At 37.7% G+C, this 22,061-nt stretch overlaps 2 protein-coding genes across 4 annotated transcripts in view; one reads left to right on the forward strand and one right to left on the reverse strand.

Moving 5' to 3' along the window:
- Positions 1-2,531: 2,531 nt before the first annotated feature.
- LOC118809414 (signal transducer and activator of transcription 1-alpha/beta-like) lies at positions 2,532-19,137 on the forward strand. Its single transcript, XM_036572713.1, has 20 exons — positions 2,532-2,681; positions 4,479-4,601; positions 6,068-6,163; positions 6,355-6,444; positions 6,682-6,760; positions 7,523-7,617; positions 9,324-9,475; positions 11,836-11,994; positions 12,118-12,210; positions 12,879-12,938; positions 13,049-13,078; positions 13,160-13,250; positions 13,374-13,415; positions 14,751-14,834; positions 15,046-15,129; positions 15,250-15,385; positions 17,059-17,114; positions 17,647-17,738; positions 18,169-18,256; positions 18,486-19,137. The coding sequence occupies exons 2-20, from the start codon at positions 4,479-4,481 to the stop codon at positions 18,486-18,488; spliced, it is 1,653 nt and encodes a 550-aa protein (XP_036428606.1). The 5' UTR covers positions 2,532-2,681; the 3' UTR covers positions 18,489-19,137.
- glsb (glutaminase b) overlaps positions 19,087-22,061 on the reverse strand; it is a 75,586-nt gene continuing 72,611 nt past the window's right edge. For all 3 annotated transcript variants that reach the window (XM_036591118.1, XM_036591927.1, XM_036594288.1), the window contains one exon: positions 19,087-21,765. In XM_036591118.1, coding sequence (XP_036447011.1) covers positions 21,612-21,765 — 154 coding nt within the window. In that variant the 3' untranslated portion in view covers positions 19,087-21,611. The remainder of the gene's footprint in view (positions 21,766-22,061) is intronic.

A 22,061-nucleotide genomic window follows, 5' to 3' on the forward strand; every position in this document is an offset into this window, starting at 1 on the left:
TAATATCTGTTCGGCCTTCCACAGAACATAAATAGCAGATCATCTTTTAAAATTAATATTTTCCTAATGACTAATTTCCTGCAACCTTTCATACTGCTCACGCTGAATTAGTGTAGCAGTGGGTTTGGAGATATATGAAGAAACGAAAGCTATCAGATAAGGAGCGTGGAGAAAGAACAGAAAGCTACAAGCTTGGAAAACAGCTTTTGGCTCTGTCAAAATTAAAGTCTTGGGTCAATATCAGTGTAGGCTTGTGTTCCTTTCCGCCTTCTTTCTAACTCAGTCTTCCCAATTTAATTACTGCCAATTCCACACTATCTAGGCCTCCCTCTATCACACGATGCTACCAAGCAGGGAGCCTGAAGCTAGCACATGCTTCCTCTAAGACATGTAAAGCACAACCACATCTTTTCAAACTGCTGCATAAGCAACATCACTGGACAGCTCAATGCGCTCAGAGGAGAACACTAACTGCACTAACTGCCCAATTCTGTTACATTGTGTTTCCTCTATCATTGGAAAATTACCAGCTCACGAAATAGCAACAGACAAATAGTGAAGCAGCTGCTAATTCATCTGCATTTCAGTTTGTTTAACACAGGTAAGTTAACGTTAAGGTTTCCTATCTCTCAAACTGAACGTCCACACTTTTTACGGTGTACTTTGCACCTAATAATGGGTAGGTGTATAATTTAAGTAATAAATTAAGGCTACGTCAAAAATATTTTACTTGCTACAGCTGGTTAAATTTCAGTGGCTCATAACCTCGAACACAGTGGCAGTTAACATTCAAACTAACTGGGGCAACTGGCTAAAAGTGTTCAACAGAGGGGGCTGTTGTGGGGTGCTGGAGGTTGATGACAACTGGAAACCATTTTAACACCTGGCCCTTTGCTAACACCTAAGCCCACTCTAACCTGTTCAGTGGAACTTCTGCTAACCGCTGCAGGATGTGTCTCCATTCACACTCAAACACTCCTGAAGACCGCCTGTGCTAGACAGGCTTGCCTCATTCTCTTGGCAAAATGTCAGAAGTGAACAGACCCCAGCAGTGCTGGTTAACATTTCAGAAATGAGGACATGAAGTAAAATGATGAAATTTTTTTGCAGTTCATTAAAGATCAATTATTAGTTGTTTTGCACTGGGGTCCATGAGACCCTAGTCACGCCACTGCGCACGTTTCTCTGTTTATTTCTCCTTAAAACTGGCTGCTGGACGTTCATGCCAGTCTGTTACAAAATGCAAGCAAGAAAACAACAGAAACCTCCCTTCAGAATGAATGCTAAGGCATTTGGAATAGAAAACATCTTGAGTTTCATGAACAGATCCAGGCAGCCCCCCGATTCAAATTAAGCAGAATTGCACTCATAGTGTTCCTGGTCACTTTTGACCGGGATCACTTTATTCCATTATAAATCAACAATAATACACATATTATCACCTAATGTTGTGTTAGATCTTTTTATGAACTTCAGCTCTTGTGAACATTATAAGTTTTGAACTTGTATTTGCTGTTTATGTCCTGCAGGCCTCATTTAACTGAGCTCATACCGCTCATTTTTTTAGGGAAAAAATATTAGATACATATTATTTTGACTATAACAAATACTAAGATGAAACCTATTGTACTGTTTGTCACAGAGTACTCCACTGAAATGTTTACCAAAGTTAAGTTTTCTAAACTGTGGCACAAAATAACAACTTTTGTGTTCCCGGTCAAAACTGACCGGTATGATTTATTTATTGGAAACAAAAGCCCAAATGTACACAGGGAAAATTTAAGAGAAATGCTTGAACCATACACTGTATGGACATATTTACAATTTTCTATTGTGCTCTGAAAAGACAGTGCCATAATGTTATCCTTATGTTCCTCAGTTTTGTCCTCTCATGAGCATGTGGGGCAATACACTGTGGTCATTTCATGTTCTTTGCATATATATATACACCGCATCTGTGGCACACAAAGCTAGTGTTTTATCTCTTGGTGCTCACAGTTGGCACCTCTTTCTTTTGACTCCTCCTTCTCTGGTTGCTGTGGATGTGCTTGATATGTGCTTGAACTCTGTTTTATACACTAATTGTAGTCTTATAGATTCCAATAACCGGTCATTTTTGACCAGGAACACCATGGGTGTATACAAGTTCCATAAAACACACACATTTTTATAAAAATATTTCAGATTTATTTTAGGTTTTCAAATACCATGTGTGAACATGGAACCTCATGACAAACAGATGAAATTTACTACACTTTTTAAAGAGGAAACTTGTAAATCGGTCAGATTTGACCGGAACACAACAGGAGGGTTAAGTTTCTATTCACTCCTCGGTTGCAGTTTTTCACTCTCGGCGAGCTGGCAAAGGGAGCCTGCAGCGGGTAGCAAAGAGGGCGTGGCTACGAGACGCGCATTCACCGGTGATTGGCTGACGACCGAGAGACAAGCATTCATCAAAAGTGCTGCATTTTGACTGGTGGAAGCGTCATATGGGTGGAGCCCCAAGTCAGCCGTGTCCATGTCTACTCAGACAGTTTAGCAGAAGAAGCGTGAGGATAAAACGCACTGCAGGACTCGCGAGATAAAACAAACGCCAGCGGCTGGATCCTTTTCCCGAGGGGACATTTTAGCCTTTTCTTGTCTTTTTTCCCGGACTACAGGCCGCCGTACCGCTGTGTGAGGTGAGTGTTTGTAGTGGTGAGTTTTTATGTATCTAAAAGAAGCGTGAATGAAGTTTTAAGGCTGGAGTTAACAGTGGACAGCTGTGTGTCTCTGATGGCATCATCTCCTTTATTTTCACTGGACTGAATGTACCTGTTTATAAATGGATTAACACGTTTGGCAGAACCTACTTTCAGTGCACTAATTAAGGCAACTCGTTATAATTACTGTTATTGTTTATGACGGTTTGTGGGAGGTGGTAGTGTTAAATGTTATATTAAACATAGTAGAATTACTATGAATACAATCAAGATAACAGAAAGGGTTATATTACTATAAATGCATGCACATGTGATCAAATATGAGACACAGAACCACTTCTATGCGGTGGCACTATTTTTACTCACCGCAGTATTTCTGGCATTAACATTTGACCACAGATCCAAATGAGTCCAGTTCTGACTGAATTTTATGAGTTAACTACGCAGCTGTGCTGGTTGCTGCTTATCAATGTTCAGGAGCTGCATCTCTGACCACCACCGTGGGAATAGTACATGATTTAGACTGGACGAGCCACTGGAAAGAAGAAAAAAATCTGGTCTCATCTCTATAGTTTTCAATCTCAGTATAACATAACCATAAAAGCCTACAGCTACAGACACACCCCTGACATCTCACACAAAGTTTTTGCATTGTGGGAAGTCCCTAGTTCTCACTAACAGGCCTTCAGGAAAGTCAAGGAGGAACTCAGTGCCATAGTGATTAGATTATTTTATAGTGGAACTGAAAAAAAAACATCTGTATTTTGTAGGAACTGTCAGTCATCAAATCACCCCTAAGCCCTAATCAGACATGGTACAACCTAACCATGGTGGAATGCTTGTGACTTTGAGTCCTGCCACACCTCCTTCTGAAGTGATGAAAACAGAGAGATTATTTATTTTTTGATTCACGCTTTTTAAGTGGACAATTAGCTGAGAAGTGTTTGAGCTGCTCATGAATCCCCCTTTTGTTTGGTGTATAATTCTTCCTTTGTCTTTGAGTCTTGCATCACAGCTTACTGAAGCTACTCAAGTGTTCATCCTCTTATATCAAGAGTGTCCAAATCTGGTCCTGATGCTCTACCGTCCCGGAGAGTTTAGTTCCAGCTCACGCTTGGATCTTACAGTACTGTGCAAATGTTAGAGACCAGCCTTAATTTATTTCAACTGCCATTATGCAGTACTGCTTTTTACAGTGTAACATAAACATAAAAAAACATATAAAAGTTGCCATAACTTTTGCACATCCCACATTTTATTTCTTATTTTTTCCGAATATGTTAAATTCAGCACATAAACAGTAACTGTGCATTAAAGTAAAATATTAACTTATTTTCACTTAGAAGATCAACAAAATATGTCATTTCACCAGGGATGCCCAGACACAAATAAACTCATGAAACCTGTAAGCTATATGCATCAATAGCAAACAATAATGTAGCAGGGAAAGAGAACTATATATCACAGTTGTCGGAAGAAAACCTCGTATCTCCAAAATGGTAACTTTACAGGAGAAGGAAAAAACCTACTTAACATTTAATGTAAGTCAATGGCCAGACTTTTTTCCAAGTCATTTTGGGATGTTTCTTTTGGTCTATTCATCATGAAATTTACACACAATGTAAAGGGCAGCAGGCATTTTCAAATTATGATAAAAAACTAAAAAAACGACAAAAATGGAGATATAAGGTTTTCTATGACAGCTGCGATATACATAATTACCTGCCACATTTGGTCTTTCAGTTAAACATTGTTTTTTTATTTGTCTTTTGGTAGATGGCACTTTGGCACCAGCTTCAACAGCTGGATTCTAGATATCTAGAGCAAGTTGACCAGCTCTATGATGACGCATTCCCCATGGAGATTCGCCAGTACCTCAGCCAGTGGATAGAGAGCCATGACTGATGAGATATGATCTAAAGCCTAAGTTCATACAACTCAAACAATGAGATGTTTTCAAAAGGTTTTCCCTCAGATGAGCTGTTATAGGCATATGTTGTGTTGAGGAAGACAAAAGAAGGTAGAGGAGAGGGGAGAGGAGAAAGAAGAGAGGAAGCGGGGGATGAAAATGCACTGTTGTAACTACTCTTTGTTCACTAATTACAGTATTTTGTGCTGCAGCTCCAGTAAAAAAAAGTATTACACAATTTATTATACACTATTCATTACCACTCTCTTTCAAAGTGCTAATGTGTAAAGTGCCTTCACCATTCTTCCTGAATTTTAGTGGCATCACCATACTCCCTCTGAGCTTTAGTGTCATCACCATACTCCCTCTGAGCTTTAGTGTCATCACCATACTCCCTCTGAGCTTTAGTGTCATCACCATACTCCCTCTGAGCTTTAGTGTCATTACCATACTCTCTATAGGCTTTAGTGTCATCACCATACTCTCTATAGGCTTTAGTGTCATCACCATACTCCCTCTGAGCTTTAGTGTCATCACCATACTCCCCCTGAGCTTTAGTGTCATTACCATACTACCTCTGAGCTTTAGTGTCATTACCATACTCTCTCTGAGCTTTAGTGTCATCACCATACTCCCTCTGAGCTTTAGTGTCATCACCATACTCCCTCTGAGCTTTAGTGTCATTACCATACTACCTCTGAGCTTTAGTGTCATTACCATACTACCTCTGAGCTTTAGTGTCATTACCATACTCTCTCTGAGCTTTAGTGTCATCACCATACTCCCCCTGAGCTTTAGTGTCATTACCATACTACCTCTGAGCTTTAGTGTCATTACCATACTCTCTCTGAGCTTTAGTGTCATCACCATACTCCCTCTGAGCTTTAGTGTCATCACCATACTCCCTCTGAGCTTTAGTGTCATCACCATACTCTCTATAGGCTTTAGTGTCATCACCATACTTCCTCTGAGCTTTAGTGTCATCAACATACTTCCTCTGAGCTTTAGTGTCATTATCATATTCCCTCTGAGCTTTAGTGTCATTACTATACTCCCTCTGAGCTTTAGTGTCATCACCATACTCTAGGCTTTAGTGTCTCTACCATACTCTCTCAGTGTTTTAGTGTCATTACCATACTCCCTCTGAGCTTTAGGGTCATCACCATACTCTCTCTGAGCTTACACATCATCACCATACTCTCTCTGAGCTTTAGTGTCATCACCATACTCTATCTGAGCTTTAGTGTCATTACCGTACTCTTTCTGAGCTTTAGTGTCATCACCATACTTTCTCTGAGCTTCAGCGTCATCACCATACTCCTTCTGAGCTCTAGTGTCATCACCATACTCTCTTTGAGTTTTAGTGTCATCACCATACTCTCTATAGGCTTTAGTGTCATTACCATACCTTCTCTGAGCTTTAGTGTCATTAAAAATGCAATGATCTTCTGTGTAGGAGCACTTCCAGGAGTTTCCTGTGTACATGGCCATGATTATATCCAACTCTCTGAAGGAAGAGAGGAAGATTCTGGAAATGGCTATCCAGACACAGGTATAGTATATAGGATATTGTGTGTATCATGTTCTTGGGTTCAATAAATGCTTTTCAAATCAAGCATTTGGCTCTTCTGGTTACAGTTATTAGACCATAAAAATGGTTTCCTAGTGAGTAAAGATGATGAAGATGATAAAGATTATGAACATAAACATAACGAATGTGTTCCATGTTGGTTTCAATGCTAGGAGCATGCAGGATCATCACAGAGCAGTGCTGCGATGGAACAGCAGAAGCAACTGGACAACCAAGTGAATGACCTGAAGAAGAAAGTGCAGGTTAGACTAGCAATGCATTCTAAGAGTGTAGAAACAAGGAGGTGGTCATAATGCTATGTCTGATCGGTGTATGTGTGTGTTTATATTATGACTCACTCTTCTGCATTTCCTTGATTTGTGCTGGATTAATCATTTCATATCAGCACTTTCTCCTCTGACCTCAGAATGTAGTGAACCTGAAGTAGCTTTTTGAATCTACGTTTGCTATGTGTGTAAATAAGGACTTAAATTCACCAGGAGACAGAACAAGACATTCAGGTCCTGGAGGATCTGCAAGACGAGCATGACTTCAGGAGGAAAACTTTACAGAGTCGGAGTAAGAGAGCATTTCCTTTTGGCTGTCATTTTGGCATTGTTTGTTATTTTTTTGTCAAGCGTTCAATTGAATCATATTTTAATTCATTATTAAAAAAAATGGCACAAAGCAAAGTATATGGCTAGTTTGACCTGTAGATTTCTTTACATCAGACATGCAAAAAGATAGTTCTTCAAGGGTTTATCAGTAAAGAAAATAGTTCTATATGGAACCTTGAGAACCATGATTAAAGGGTTCTTTGCATGGTGAAAGGGTTCTTTGTATTGATGGAGAAAATGTTGTATATGGTTTTATATAACACTAAAAGGGTTCTACTATTGTTATGATGTCAAGCTTGTCACAGTAAAAGAACCGTTTTTGGTGCTATATAGAACGCTTTTCAAAAAAAGGTTCTATATAGAACCATCTACAGCACATTCTACATCAATTTGAAGAACTTTTTCACCATACAAAGAACCGTTTAATCATGCAAAGTTCTATATAGAACCATTTTCTTTACCAAAAGCTCTCTTATGTAGGTGTGCGCTACATAAAATTCACATAAACATGCCATGGCAGAGGTCATATGCTGTCCAGTAATGCAGCAGCGTCATGTTACCGTTATCATTAACTTGTTTGATGTCATAATGACTAAATTAGTATGTGGTAACTCATAACAGCATATGACATCTGCCACGATGTTTATGTAGCAGCAGTGAAGTGTTAGCTTTTTTGAGTAATTGACAGACAAATCTGACTCTATTGTATTTTTTATGGTTTCAGTTGAGGTTGAAATGAATGCACACACAGCAAAAGAGATCCAGAGGGAGGAGATGATGATCAAGGAGATGTTCTTCAGACTGAACAAAATGAGAGAGGTAGGCCAGTTCTGAACACAGCAACACACCTACTCTAGTGTTTTGACGTCTGGGATCACTGTTTTCAGTCATATAAAACCAGTTTTGTTGCAGAAACATGTATAACATGTTTCTAATGTGCTGGTCCAGAGCAGCTTCACTGGTTTTACGTAATTATTGAATACTAGGAAGCTGTAAAGAAAAAAATAAAGAAATGTTAGAAGTGTCCAGAATAATGAAGGGAGCTGTAGAAGATCCTACAGTGACTGAGAGGGAATAAGGATAATAATAATAAATACGATTCATATTTGATGTAGTGGAGATCAAAAATATGCAATAGTTTTTCCCATTTGACAAAAAAAAATGGTTCCTCTTTAAAATTTTACAAAAGATGTTTAAAAGATCAGTTAATATCTATACTGTAGTTGTTTTGTCTCTATGTATTGCTGTTTACATATCTCTGGTTTATTTGTTTCACTTACTGTGATATCTGTTATATTTATTATATAAATCTGCATTATTTCACAAACATATGTATCTATTAATATCATATACACACACCCATATATATATATATATATATATATATATATATATATATATATATATATATATATATATATATTCTTGGTGGATGCCCTTGTGCACATACACAACACATATATATGCTTATACATCTACATATTTTTGTTTTATGTCGATATTTAGGTTATTTGATGTTTGTCATTGTTGTTTCGCATATTATTCTGTATTTTTCATAATATTGTGAAATTTGAAATTTTTATATTTTTTAGATGGAGTCTTTATATAAGCCTATTAGGTTTTTTGTCTCTCCTTGCACTGTATGTTATATTATCTTTGTTTATTTGTGTGTATTTTAAATTGTGCAAATAAAAGCTACAAATAAACTACAAACTACAAATATCAAGGCAGATAACTGACAAAAAGATGAATGTAAACAGATAATTATAGTACATCATTTATAATTTAATATCATTTAAAAATTCACAGAAGTTCACAGAATTCCTGAAATATTGTATGAAACATATAAAAATACATTTTGGTGAATGATTCGTAAAATTTTAAATCAGCATTGTGCGAGTTATTCAGTAAAAACATTAAAAACTTCTGCAAATTTTAGTTCATAGTTACTGTTAATTAGCTGAATTTAACATATTGGGGATAAAAATCATGAAATATAGCCTGTGCAAAATTATGGCTCTTTTTTCAATTATGGGAAATTGTGTACTTAAATGTGCAGAAAAATGACACTTATTTTCACTTAGAAAATGGAAAAAAACATGCAGCAAAACAGACGTGTTCAAACTATTGCATACAGTTGTGAAATGTCAAAACTGTTAATATGGGAAGTGATTCCAAGCTCCATGATCTGTAACAAAAAACACTGTGCAACTCCAACACAGTGTTGAACTATTTCAGTGTTCAGTTCACATAAACAGAACCAGATTAGACCGAATTTATCTCTGTAGCAGCTCAAATTGAGTGATTTCACTGTGAAAGATAAAGACATGCTGGGCCTGTGGATGAACCTGAAATGACTGTGAATGTGCTCCATCACTGAACTGGTCAGTGTGTTGCTGACAACAGAGTGTAAAAAGAAATGAATTGTGTCTCAGTGTATGTGTGCAGGCAGGGTGTTTGGAGGCTGGCTTTAGGCCACTGAATCGTATTGCTTAGTAATCATACACATTTGAATTTGTGTGCAGGTGGTAGTGAACGAGTTGGTAAATTCACTGAAGTTAGCAGATCACATCCAGTTCATGCTGATATCCGTGGAGATTCCCAAGTGGAAGCGGAGGCAGCAGATGGCCTGCATCGGAGGACCCCCAAATGCCTGCCTGGACCAATTACAGAGCTGGTGAGAACCTCTACAGGCACTGTTCATCACATACAGGTCTGCTTTTGTGTTAAAGGAATATTGTTTTACTGTGCTGATGTGATTAGAAGCACCTTTAGCTACAAGCAGAGAAATACATTTTAAAACATGTTTTATTATTAAAAAAAATAATGATAATGTAGAGGGAAATTGATACTTTACAAGTTGGATGAGTATCTCTTCACATGAGCTAAAACTACAGCTTACTGGATGCTGAGGATTTGTTGTCTTTAAATGAGGTATGTTCTTTCACTGGAAGATGTGCCAACATGTTTGTCATAGAGATATATGTTTCTGTTTCTGGACCTAGCTAACCTCAGCTAGTTACACCAATTAGCAATAAAGGTGCACTACGTCTGCCCTCTCAGTCTCGTCCTTAACAATGTGTCTTTGGCAACACGCTCACGTTTAGGCACTCGTGTCTCAGAGTGTGTACTGAATCACAAATACAAGTAAAAATGTAAAAAAAGCCTTTCTACCGCTCTGTTAAAACAGCAGCACTTCATTTATTCGTCTGTACATTTTCTCCGTCTTCCCGTGATGAAATCAGAAATCAGAAGTACCCAAATAGTGATTTCAGTATACAGTGGCACTTTGTACAGTTAACTACAAGGGACTTGAGCACTCATGCACATCCCAAATTATCATCATCATTATCATATTATCATTAAATTATGCATTACATCATGCAGACGTACTGTCTTCCCCGTCTTCTAAAGCTAGTCTTTAATTGTTATTAATTGTTAAAAATCTTTCAGTAAGTCTAAAAATCACTTCAGAAAATAAAAGAAATAAAGTCTTTGTGGGCCTCTGACTCTTCAGAGCCCTTGGAATCATCCTAACTGGTTAAACTCTATTATTCGGTTATTACTCTTAAGATTGTTACTCAGTAACTACTGTGAGTCATTCAGTAATTACTGTGAAACTAATATGTAGTATGTTATGTAGGACCTATCAATGGGTCCTTTATAATTAGTTATTCACCAGGGTATATTTTGGTTTTTCCATCTGAATTTACATGACCAAATCGTTAGGGAAATTATTCAGTAACTGCATGAAGTAAATGTAAATTTTTATGTTATTTATTTTTATGATATTTATTTTTTGGTAAAAGCTCCCCACAAATTAACAGAACCTGTTTTATGATCATACACATATTGCTATATGCTTACAATTTACTGCTGAAAGCCAAAAATCTTAGACGCTCTTTGTATTATTTTATAAAAATAATTTTTACAGAGCAGATCACTGAAGAGACGCCATCTGTTTATAGTTTATAGCCCAGATTTATGGAAAAATGGGTCGACTTTCAGTAGAAAAAAAAATTCAGAGTTCAGCTTCTTTTATTATAAGGATTTAAAATTACATTACGTATCTATTTGACTGGAAAGAAGACAGTTACAGCTCTCATATGACACCCACCTTTTGAATGTAGCTTATGAAATATGAAAGTTATTAAGAATATGATGAAATGCGTTTTGGGACCACCGGTGGTCCCAAGGAGTTGAAAAGGTTAATTATTTTGGTAACACTTTACTGTAGGCAGTACTTACAAGGCTACATGACACATACATTAAAAAATGGCTCATCAGATCAGCCTAAAAAATTACTTCATGTGGTAACAAGCAATTAAACTAGTTTTATTTCACCAAAAATTACATTGATATAATATTGATTGAAAAAATCATTCATTCAAAGTATTTATATGGGTTGAAAAAATTAATTTACTTGTTACATGAAGTCATTTTTAGGTTGATCTGATGAGCCACTTTTTACAGTGTACATAACCTATTGATCACAACTGACATAAACCTACAGAAACATTTAAAAACATTTGTCATGAAGGTTGTATTTGCAAACTTTGATGTCAAGTTGACAACAGCTATGTCAGACAACACTGATTTTTTTCTAATATTAGATTGTGTTTTGACGCCTTCTTTGATGACAAAACATAGACTTTGTAGCTCCGCTTACGCTACTGTGACTTAACACTCATGATATGACATACATTGTCAGATTTAAGCTATTTCACATCATCGGTATTACGTCAATGTAAGATACACTAAGCTACAAAGTCAGTTGTTATTACATGCTATGTCATTTCACTCAAAAAGGGTCATGACACGTCCAATGTCAGAAAACATTGATGTCACCTGACAAAGAGCAGCATTCATGACAGATGATGCCTTTTGGAATAAACCGTGATTATGTAGCTTATGTAGCTAATGATGAGCTATGTAGGTGTCATGTAGCCTTATGAACATGGCTGTACAGTCTTGTCATTATTTCAACCATAAACTATTCCATCACTACTCAGTAAGTAAAGGTGGTGTGTACCTCAGGTTCACAGCACTGGCGGAGTGTTTGCAGCAGACGCGGCAGCAGCTGAACAAGCTGCAGGAGCTGGTGCTGAAGTTCTCATACGACAACGACCCCATCACTCTGGGCATGAGCACTCTGCAGGAACAGGCCCTGATGCTCTTCAAAAACGTGCTGGTCAAGTATGTCGTTCATTGTGGGTTGCAGAATTAGAATATGGAAACTGGCTATGCTTTGTGGTCAGAGTCACTGCTGAGACATCATAGAGTAGTGCAGGATGGAAGAACTTGTGATGTGTCTTTCAGTTCCATTGTGGTGGAGAGGCAGCCCTGCATGCCCACGCATCCCCAAAGACCCCTAGTGCTGAAGACGGGCGTGCAGTTCACAGTCAAACTCAGGTACAGCGTTAAAGCAGACTCCCTACTTATGCTCTACTGACAGCGCTCAGAGTTTAAATTCAGTCTGACGCGAATTAACACAGCAAGCACTGACTTTCTAGCCAGACTGACAATAATTTACTAAATTCACTGAAAAAAGGTGCTAATAAAATAACATTGCTAATTAAAGGGAAACCATATACAGACGTATGGATGTACATTTTAACACCCCAGTCAAATTAGTTTTGTTGAGGGGAGTTTTCTGCAAGTCTGCAGAGTTAAAAAAACTTATTGAAAAAATTAAGCACAAAATATTTAAATTAAATATAAAACATATGCCATAACTACTCTTTATGTTTATTGGTTCCCCAACAATGTAATGTAAATTCAGCAAATAAGCAGAAGTTACAAGACTGACATTTTAACAACTGAACAATGTACTAGAATAGATTTCGCTAGAAGAGTTTAATAAAAGAAAGGCACTTTTTGGTGCTCTGTAGAACCATTTTCAGAAAGGTTTTATGTAGAACCATATACAACACATTTTCCACCAATCTAAAAAAACATTTCATCATGCAAAGAACCATTTAAGCATGAAATGATTCTTTGAGTGTTCATGCTTCCTTGTCTTTACTAAAGAACCCTTAAAGAACCAAGAGTGTGTGTTTAACAGATTACTCTGTCCACAGGCTGCTGGTCAAGCTACCAGAGTTGAACTGTCAACTTAAAGTCAGTGTCTCTTTTGACAAGTAAGTTGAGAAAAATAAAGATCAGTAACATCTACATTTTTACATGTTTTTATTGATAGTAGATAATTAAGTATTTATATTGTACCTCTTCTTTTATTTCTTCTCCACAGGGATTTAAATGAAAAGAACACAGTGAAGGGGTATGTGTTTTCTGTTTGAAATAAAGGTAATAAAAAAACACAAAATATATCTGTCTTAATATAAATTGTGTGCTCCTGCAGATCCCGTAGATTCAATATTCTGGGCACCAGCTCGAAGGTCATGAACATGGAGGAATCAAACGGATGCTTGACTGCTGAGTTCCGACATTTGGTATGAACAATACTCACATGGCTATTTCAAACAGCTAATTTATTCATTCATAAATGCATGAATTAAAACAAGATTGTCTACATCACAGTATAAATACTCAACTACATTTCTTTTTTTACACAGCAACTGAAAGAAGCAAAGTCAGTTGGAAGCAGAACAAATGAGGTTGGAAACTTTTTATGCTGTCTATACAGCATCTTTCATAAGTTAAAACTGCAGGTTGATGCCACAAATGTCTGTTTCATGAAATGTTTAAGACGTAAACAAAGCTATTCAGACTGGTTTGATGTGAAATGCTCCATTCTTGAGAAACTCATTATTAATTCTTGAGTCAGAATTGTTCACAATGATGGCGATAGGAACCGAACGTCTGCTCTCTAAAAGCTAATGTTACCTCTCCGAAAGTTCACACCAACAGGTTTTTAAAAATATCTGTTTAATGAAATGGTTAAGATGTAAACAAAGTCATTTAGAGTGGTTTGATGTGAAAAGCTGCATTCTTGAGAAACGGAGCAGTGCAATAATTAAGAAGTCAATCCAGGCAGGCATTTCTACAGTGCTAGAAAGTGTTATTTGTGTGGTTGTCATTTTCAACAAGACACTATAAGCATTTCTAAGACCATCTTCATTTTTGTTTTCAGTGTCAGCAAAGACATTGTCTGTGATAAATAGGACGCTTAATTACCTACTTACAGCAGCAGATGTTTGTGCTGCGCAAAAGTCAGAGACCGACACAGCCATTAAGTACAAGTTATTCATTTTCAGCAGATATTTCTGAGGAGTAGATATTAGATAATCCACTTGCATAAAGTGGAGTTCAAAACAATGACTCACAGATAAGAGAAAAACAATCATGTACGAGGTGGTAGACATAAAACTGTCCCCACCAGATAAACAGCACTTAAAGCTTTAACCTTGAGAGAGTGGAGAAAGTTAAGCTCCACTCTCACTTCAGATCTGAAACAACCCACAGGTGTTTCTGTCCATCCTTCCACTGTGAGAAGACAACTTAGTGCTACGGGTGTGAAAGGATGTGTGGCTGACAAGAAGCTTCACTGAGAAAGGAAACAAGCAAAAAAGAAGAGAAGTCGCAAATAAAACAAAGCAGCTGCTAAATGGGATCACCGTGTTTGGGATTATGTGGATCATGAGAAGCAGAAAATGCAACCAACTACTAGGACTGAACATTGGTGTGGAAAGATATCCCTGCAGATTTCTTCAAAAACTGAAAGCAAATCTTCTGATGAGAATTGAAGCTGTAATAAAGGCAAAGGGTGGAAAATGTAAAGTATATTTAGTTGTTGAGGGTTTTGTGTAATTTTCTGTTAAATATATATTTTTTGCTTTTTTCCTGATGCTGAAAAATGACAAACTTCTACTTAAGGACTGGAAATTGAATTTAAATAAATGAAGGGTGGTCTCTGACTTTTGCACAGTACTGCATATATGTGCTGGGGGTAGTTTGTGTGTACTTAGTGAGTGTTACTGGTTCTTTTTTAGGCCCCTCTTCTCATCACGGAGGAGCTCCACTTCATCAGCTTCCACACGCAGCTCAATCAGCCTGGACTGTGCATTGACCTAAAGGTGAGAATAAAGCACACTGTCCCTGAACACATACTCCACTGGCCTGTTTAGCTCAGCTACAGCTCGCACACGTTGGCCATTCACACATACAGTGTTCACACAGCATATTGAACAGACATCCTTGATAAATTGGGACTTAGGATAAATTAGGACTCATATCCTATGATTTGTGATTTTCTTGTATTCTATATTGTCCCTGAGGTCAACATGAGTAGTGGTGATGTCTCCTACCAGCCAGCTGCCAAGTGCCTGGGCCTCCATCCTGTGGTATAACATGCTCTGCACCGACTCTCAGGTAGGAGCTGTTTTCCAGCAGTTGTCTTCCTGCCCTACATTCATCCGCTCAAACATCATTTCAGTCTGTCTTACCTCACTTTGCTGCTGGAAGGTTTATTCTTAATGAATTCTGTTTCAGAACTTGCCGTTTTTCCTGAACCCTCCTCCGATGAAGTGGGGTGAACTGGCAAAGGTTCTGAGCTGGCAGTTTTCCTCTATCACTAAGAGAGGCCTGAACGCTGACCAGCTGAGCATGCTCGCTGACAAACTGCTCGGTGAGTCTCATGTTCTTGACTGTGCTGAATAATGTAAACTGTGTTATGTGAACTTCCCCTTCTCCCTAACCCCAAATGTAGCTAATCAGCCGAAACATACATGGTGTCCAACATTTGCTTCTTTAGTTGTGCACTGGAGCTGCAAGGGTAATGTAGCTAACAAGCAATGGAAATTAATGACCATCTGCTATAGCATCATACAGACTGCATGACTGAACCATCTCACATTTGCCCTTAAAACATGCTGAGTTGTTAAGCAATCTCAAATATACTTGGTTATGTGGTTTCTGACACTGTTTCACTTTTAGCTATGAAACATAGTAGGTTTTTTTTAGCTAACAGTGTCATTTTAGAGGGTCTGTTTCAGATGACTTAGCCCAGTTTGGAACCACTTGCTATATTAACATTTTGGGTTATTTTATTTCATTAATAACAATTAATATACAATGTATATTTTAATATTACAAACTATTTGGCAAAATGTTATTTTAGATTTTTTCTATTCAATATGTCAAGAATTCTGTGAACAAGAAGTGAATAAAACAGTAAACAATATGCTGCAAATTAACATTTAAATTATCAATTATCTGTAATTGTCAGTAATCCTCTTATTTGAAACCTATGATGTTATGCAGGACTAGAATATTAGAAGCATTTATACACTTACCTGCAATCAAATTTGTTTTATGTTGGTGAAAACATTGATTTCATACTTCTGAATACTAGAGTAGGCATGCAGTTTATATAAGGATCATTAGTGGGGTTTAACATCCCATTACTTGTTAGTTACATTAGCCTGGTAACTCCAGTGCGGAATTAAATAAATGTCAGGCGAGTAAATGTCAGACATCAAGCAGGTTACGTCCAAGTTACGTTATGTCTTTTAGAATACTTATCCACTAAAAACAATACAATCTTCAAAAGAAACACCAACATTTGTTTTTTAACAATTTTAAAATCAGCAAACATGCCTGTTAGACAAACTTAAAAGAGGACCTCAATTAACGGCTTCTTGACAAACACTGAAGCTCTGCTAAAGCCTGAGTAGACTGATAAATCAATGTGATGAGCCACTTATTTATCTCAGCATTACAGAGCTCTATTGAAGCAGGCAGTGAGAAGGAAAAAAAATGGTTAGAATATCAGAACTTCATATAAATAATAAGGGAATTCTTCATTAAACACATTAACAGAAGTAAACAGTGTGAAAGTTTAAAAAGAAACAAACGTTTTTCCTGTGCGCCTTATCAAGATGTTTTTTAAATGTATTCTGAATGCGTTACTTTTTTATGCATTATAATGAAATACATTACTGAATTACTGAAAAAGTATTTAGTCCAACCCTGACAGCTGTGGGCTACAGACATATAAATATGGAAAAACCTTGCTGCCATTGCTGCCTCCAGATTTTTCTTTGCTGTAGTTTGAAAAAAAAATCATTATTGATGACAGCAGTACTATGTGGAAAGTCTTTTAGAAGATCTAAGTTCTGATGAAAAAGTATGTCATTAATGTTTCCACTTTAGAAGGGTTAGAATACAGAGAACCAGGTACTGAAAGGTGAAATCAATCTTTGATGCATTAGTGTAAATTAAGGGGGGGGGGGTTGTGTGTGCTATTGACAAGATTGTCAAAACAATCTTGAATTATATTGATTGATTTCATGTCTGTAGGTCCTGAGGCTCAAGGAGATCCCGAAAAGCCCGTCCTCTGGACTATGTTCAATAAGGTGAGTGGATTAAAGCAGATGACTCAGATTACTGAACTGCTGCTACCGTGGCGAAGCCTGGCTCTTCTCCTTTCACTAAAGCAACACAACTTTGTTTCACTTCTGTCAGTCTGGAGAGCTTACTGATAAAACGATACTTAGCGAGCCACACTGACTAAACCTGATAATGTTGAGATGGCAGACGAGAGCTCAGATAGAAGAATACGCAAGTGTGTGGATTTGTGAAGCATCAAATGTGCAGAGGTTCAAATGATATATAGATATTTAGTATGAGTTTGTATTGCATAATATGCTAGTCTCATCAGCACGAAAACAGAGACAGGCAGTTACATGCCCTGAGATATCATCTGAATCTCAGTCAGTAGCTGAGCTGAAGTGGGTTAAAACAGGGAAAACAGTTTCCTGTGCAGAAATGCAGCTCAGCAGGTCTGAAGTATGTATAACAGCAGTGCAGTGCTGTGCAGTAACTTTGCCTGTAAGTGAAGCAGAGAGTGATCTAATATTCATGCAGAATCTTTGTGCTTCTTTCCAGCCCACCAGTGAGAAGGGAACTTGTTTCTGGTTGTGGATAGATGGCATACTGGACCTCATTAAACGATACCTACTCAACATCTGGAATGATGGGTAAGAGAGAAAAAAAAAACAGTAACTTTTTATTTGAAGGCTGCCTACATAGGGACTTAAAACACATGCATAAACACTGACATGAAGCAATACATGAGTGCATGAATAGGCAGTATGAGCAGCCTCTCCTCAAATCCCAAACTGAAGGTATACCTAGTTGTGCCTATATATATATATATATATATATATATATATATATATATATATATATATATCGCTGTTGTCGGAAGAAAACCTTGTATCTCCAAAATGCTAACTTTACAGGAGAAGGAAAAACCTACTTTACTTGTAATGTAAGTCAATGGAACCAGAATTTTTCCAAGTCATTTTGGGCCGTTTCTTTTGGTCCATTCATCATGAAAATGCATTCAAGCTGATAATGTTCTACAAAAGTGGAAAAGTAATTGCTGACTTTGTCTCATCTCTCTAGTCCAGGCACAAGACCTTCGGATTGTATGAGCCCAGGGTCCCGTGGAGAGCTTCAGCTAATGAACAGAGACACTGGAATGGAGTCAATGGTAATAACTTATTGAGGCAGTAAGATGGGCACTATTTGACCCTACAAATAATGAATGACATTCATTTTGATGCTATTTATATTAAAATCTTTGTGGGTTCTTGTTTTTTGGAGTGACTCCTTAAAGGTCCAGTGCAGAAGACACTGGTTTGAGTAATGGCCAGCGCTTTTTGTGAATTTTGGGAGGACTGTGTTTCCACTTGTGCGTTGTTCCTCTGTTTCCTCCTCAGTGATCTACCTTACTACAGTGATGCTCCTTTTCCACACTGCTCTGAGCGTCCTGCTGTCCTTCATATCCTCTACAAGAAGGAGACCTAAGCAGTGGACAGTGAATTGAGAAGGAGAGGATGCAGTAATGTTTATACAGTATAAAATCAATGGGATTTGAATATTGTCACTGTCATATCAAAATCCTGTAATATTTTGTGTTTAATTTTTATTTTTCCATATCTTTTGTGCAAGACAGCCATCCTTTACATGGTGTGACCTTTTCATGATGAATGGACCAATAGAAATGGTCCAAAATTAGTTATATTAAAATCTTGTTACTCTAACTTAAGACCTTTTTTGCCTTCTGTATAGTTACCATTTTTGAGATGCATGTTTTTGTTAGGACAGTGACGATATGATTCCTACCTTACCTTCTTTTTTGTTGGAAGCGTTGTCTGGCGCCGGCTCTGTCGGAGTAGCGCTGAAAAGGCTGGTGTCAGTCATTAGTATCACACGAGTGAATTTACCAGATTGTGTACAACTGTGAAAAGCTTTTTAATTGTGATTCTGTTACTGTGCCCTAAAATATAAGATGATGAAAATATTGCATTCCCACTTTGTTTGAAAAGCACAGCTTTATTTAATAGTGTACATTAAAATAAACAGACTTCATTGCATGGATTATTAGCACACGTACACACACCTCACAGTTTGAGCTCAGTCCAGTTTCATCTGATAAATAAAATCGGAACAGAAAGAGGCACCAGATGCATCCATCACGTTGTTCATTCAAAGTTTCTGTCTCATACTCATTCTATCTATCCAGTGGTTAAAACAAGTAGGTAGATTCTTCCAAACATTATTTGTTCTGTGAGCTGGTTGTTCTGAGCTAATATCTGTTCAGCCTTCCACAGAACATGAATAGCAGATCATCTTTTAAAATTAATATTTTCCTAATGACTAATTTCCTGCAACCTTTCATACTGCTCACGCTGAATTAGTGTAGCAGTGGGTTTGGAGATATATGAAGAAACGAAAGCTATCAGATAAGGAGCGTGGAGAAAGAACAGAAAGCTACAAGCTTGGAAAACAGCTTTTGGCTCTGTCAAATTTAAAGTCTTGGGTCAATATCAGTGTAGGCTTGTGTTCCTTTCCGCCTTCTTTCTAACTCAGTCTTCCCAATTTAATTACTGCCAATTCCACACTATCTAGGCCTCCTTCTATCACACGATGCTACCAAGCAGGGAGCCTGAAGCTAGCACATGCTTCCTCTAAGACATGTAAAGCACAACCACATCTTTTCAAACTGCTGCATAAGCAACATCACTGGACAGCTGCACTAACTGCCCAATCCTGTTACATTGTGTTTCCTCTATCATTGGAAAATTATCAGCTCACGAAATAGCAACTGACAAATAGTGAAGCAGCTGCTAATTCATCTGCATTTCAGTTTGTTTAACACAGGTAAGTTAACGTTAAGGTTTCCTATCTCTCAAACTGAACGTCCACACTTTTTACGGTGTATTTTGCACCTAATAATGGGTAGGTGTATAATTTAAGTAATAAATTAAGGCTACGTCAAAAATATTTTACTTGCTGCAGCTGGTTACATTTCAGTGGCTCATAACCTCGAACACAGTGGCAGTTAACATTCAAACTAGGTTATGTTCAGCTGGTGCAACTGGCTGAAAGAATCCAAGAGAGCATAATTGGCTGTGCTTTCTCATGATGGCCCTACTCTCCCCTAACGCCCAGTGTGGTGATAGCCAATGCGGGCATCTGTACGGCTGTGTCACTCAAGAATCCCCTTCTTTAACACCTTTTAAAGCACTTTCGCTAGTCACAGCCAAATATCCTGCTTGTCATGGAAATTCTATAAGAAGACCCCCTTCCACCCCCCCCAAAATAAAACAGGATTAAATGCACTAGTGGGGTGCTGGAGGTTGATGACATCTGGAAACCATTTTAACACCTGGCCCTTTGCTAACACCTAAGCCCACTCTAACTTGTTCAGTGGAATTTCTGCTAACCGCTGCAGGATGTGTCTCCGTTCACACTCACACACTCCTGAAGACCACCTCTGCTAGACAGGCTTGCCTCATTCTCTTGGCAAAAAGTCAGAGGTGGAAAGACCCCAGCAGTGCTGGTTAACGTTTCAGAAATGACGACATGAAGTAAAATTATGATTAACCTACAGTTTTCTGCAGTGATAAAAAGGCATGTTGTAATTTCTTATTGTATTATATTACTACATAATTGTGTTAATACTAATAAATAAAACATTCAGCATTTGTTTACTCAGTAATATCAATAATATCAATACATTCTCACTCACAGGTCATCAAAACCTGAAATTATGTTGAAAGTGCAGATGCTAGACTTTCAATTAACACCACATCTATGTTTTTAAGCAGTAGAGGAGATATTTTAACTTTGTGAAGTGACCAGTGACTACATATGCAAAAGTCTGGACACCCCCAAATGACATATTTTGTTCATTAAGTGAAAGTAAGTGAACACACGCTCTACAGGGAGCACACTTAAATATGACATTTAGTCCACAGTTTCTATTCATGTGCTGATTTTCACATAATGAGTAAAAAGTAACATAAAATGTGTCATAAGTTTCTCACAGGCCACAGTTTATGTATTATTTTTACTTAGAAATTCGCCAAATGTGCTTTGACCAGGGCAACCCAATTCTATGACCCATAGGGACAGTCCCTGGAAGGTCATTCAGTTCTTAAATGAAGCAGCTGTTTGCTATGACAGCGTTTACTTGGTAGTGCTTATCGCTCACTGGGCCCCCTAGTGATCTATGGCCATCATTCAACCGCTTTGTAAGACAAACAGCAATACATCACCAATATACAGTTTACAGTTATATGTATGTATGTTAGCTGTATAATATATACCTTTTCACTGATTCACATAGAGACAGTTTTTCATACACAGAAAAGAATAGATAGGCATACGAACATACGACTTACGAAACCTGCTAAAAGAAAATGAGATGAAAGAAAATGCCATACGTGCCTCAGACCAACAGCACATCTGTACACTCACTCTAACAATCTCAACTCCCCTGATATCACCACAGAAACCAGTCTTTGGGCTTGTGTAGTGTCATCACCTGCTGTGGAGGTCTATGTCTCCAACATACCGCCCAGATTCTCTGCAACGTTCTCTTTATTTGCAGGTTTCTCCAAAGGAGTGTATTTATTTTGGTACTCCTGAAGAAGTGTTAACACCTCATGATGGCCGAAATGTCTCGCTTCGTCCAGTGGTGTGTTGCCCCACCTACAAGCACAGTTCCAGATTCATTAAACCATTAAAAATTACAAACAAACAAACAAAAATTACAATATCAAACTTGGTTTCTTATGATTATCCACCTGATTCAGCTCACCAGCTAATTAGGAAGACATTCATGAGTTAAACTCATGGAACAGCGTTTGTCTCTGCAGTGCTCTGGCCCAGAAGGAACCCAGTTTGAAACCCAACTTACACCTTTTATATACAACACAAAGTGTCAGAAACCACAGACTTGGTTTGCGGTAGCTGTGCGATGTTTTCCCTGAAAAAACACAGCACAG

The sequence above is a fragment of the Colossoma macropomum genome, unplaced genomic scaffold (genome assembly GCF_904425465.1).
Source record: "Colossoma macropomum unplaced genomic scaffold, Colossoma_macropomum, whole genome shotgun sequence".
Taxonomy (NCBI): Eukaryota; Metazoa; Chordata; class Actinopteri; order Characiformes; family Serrasalmidae; genus Colossoma; species Colossoma macropomum.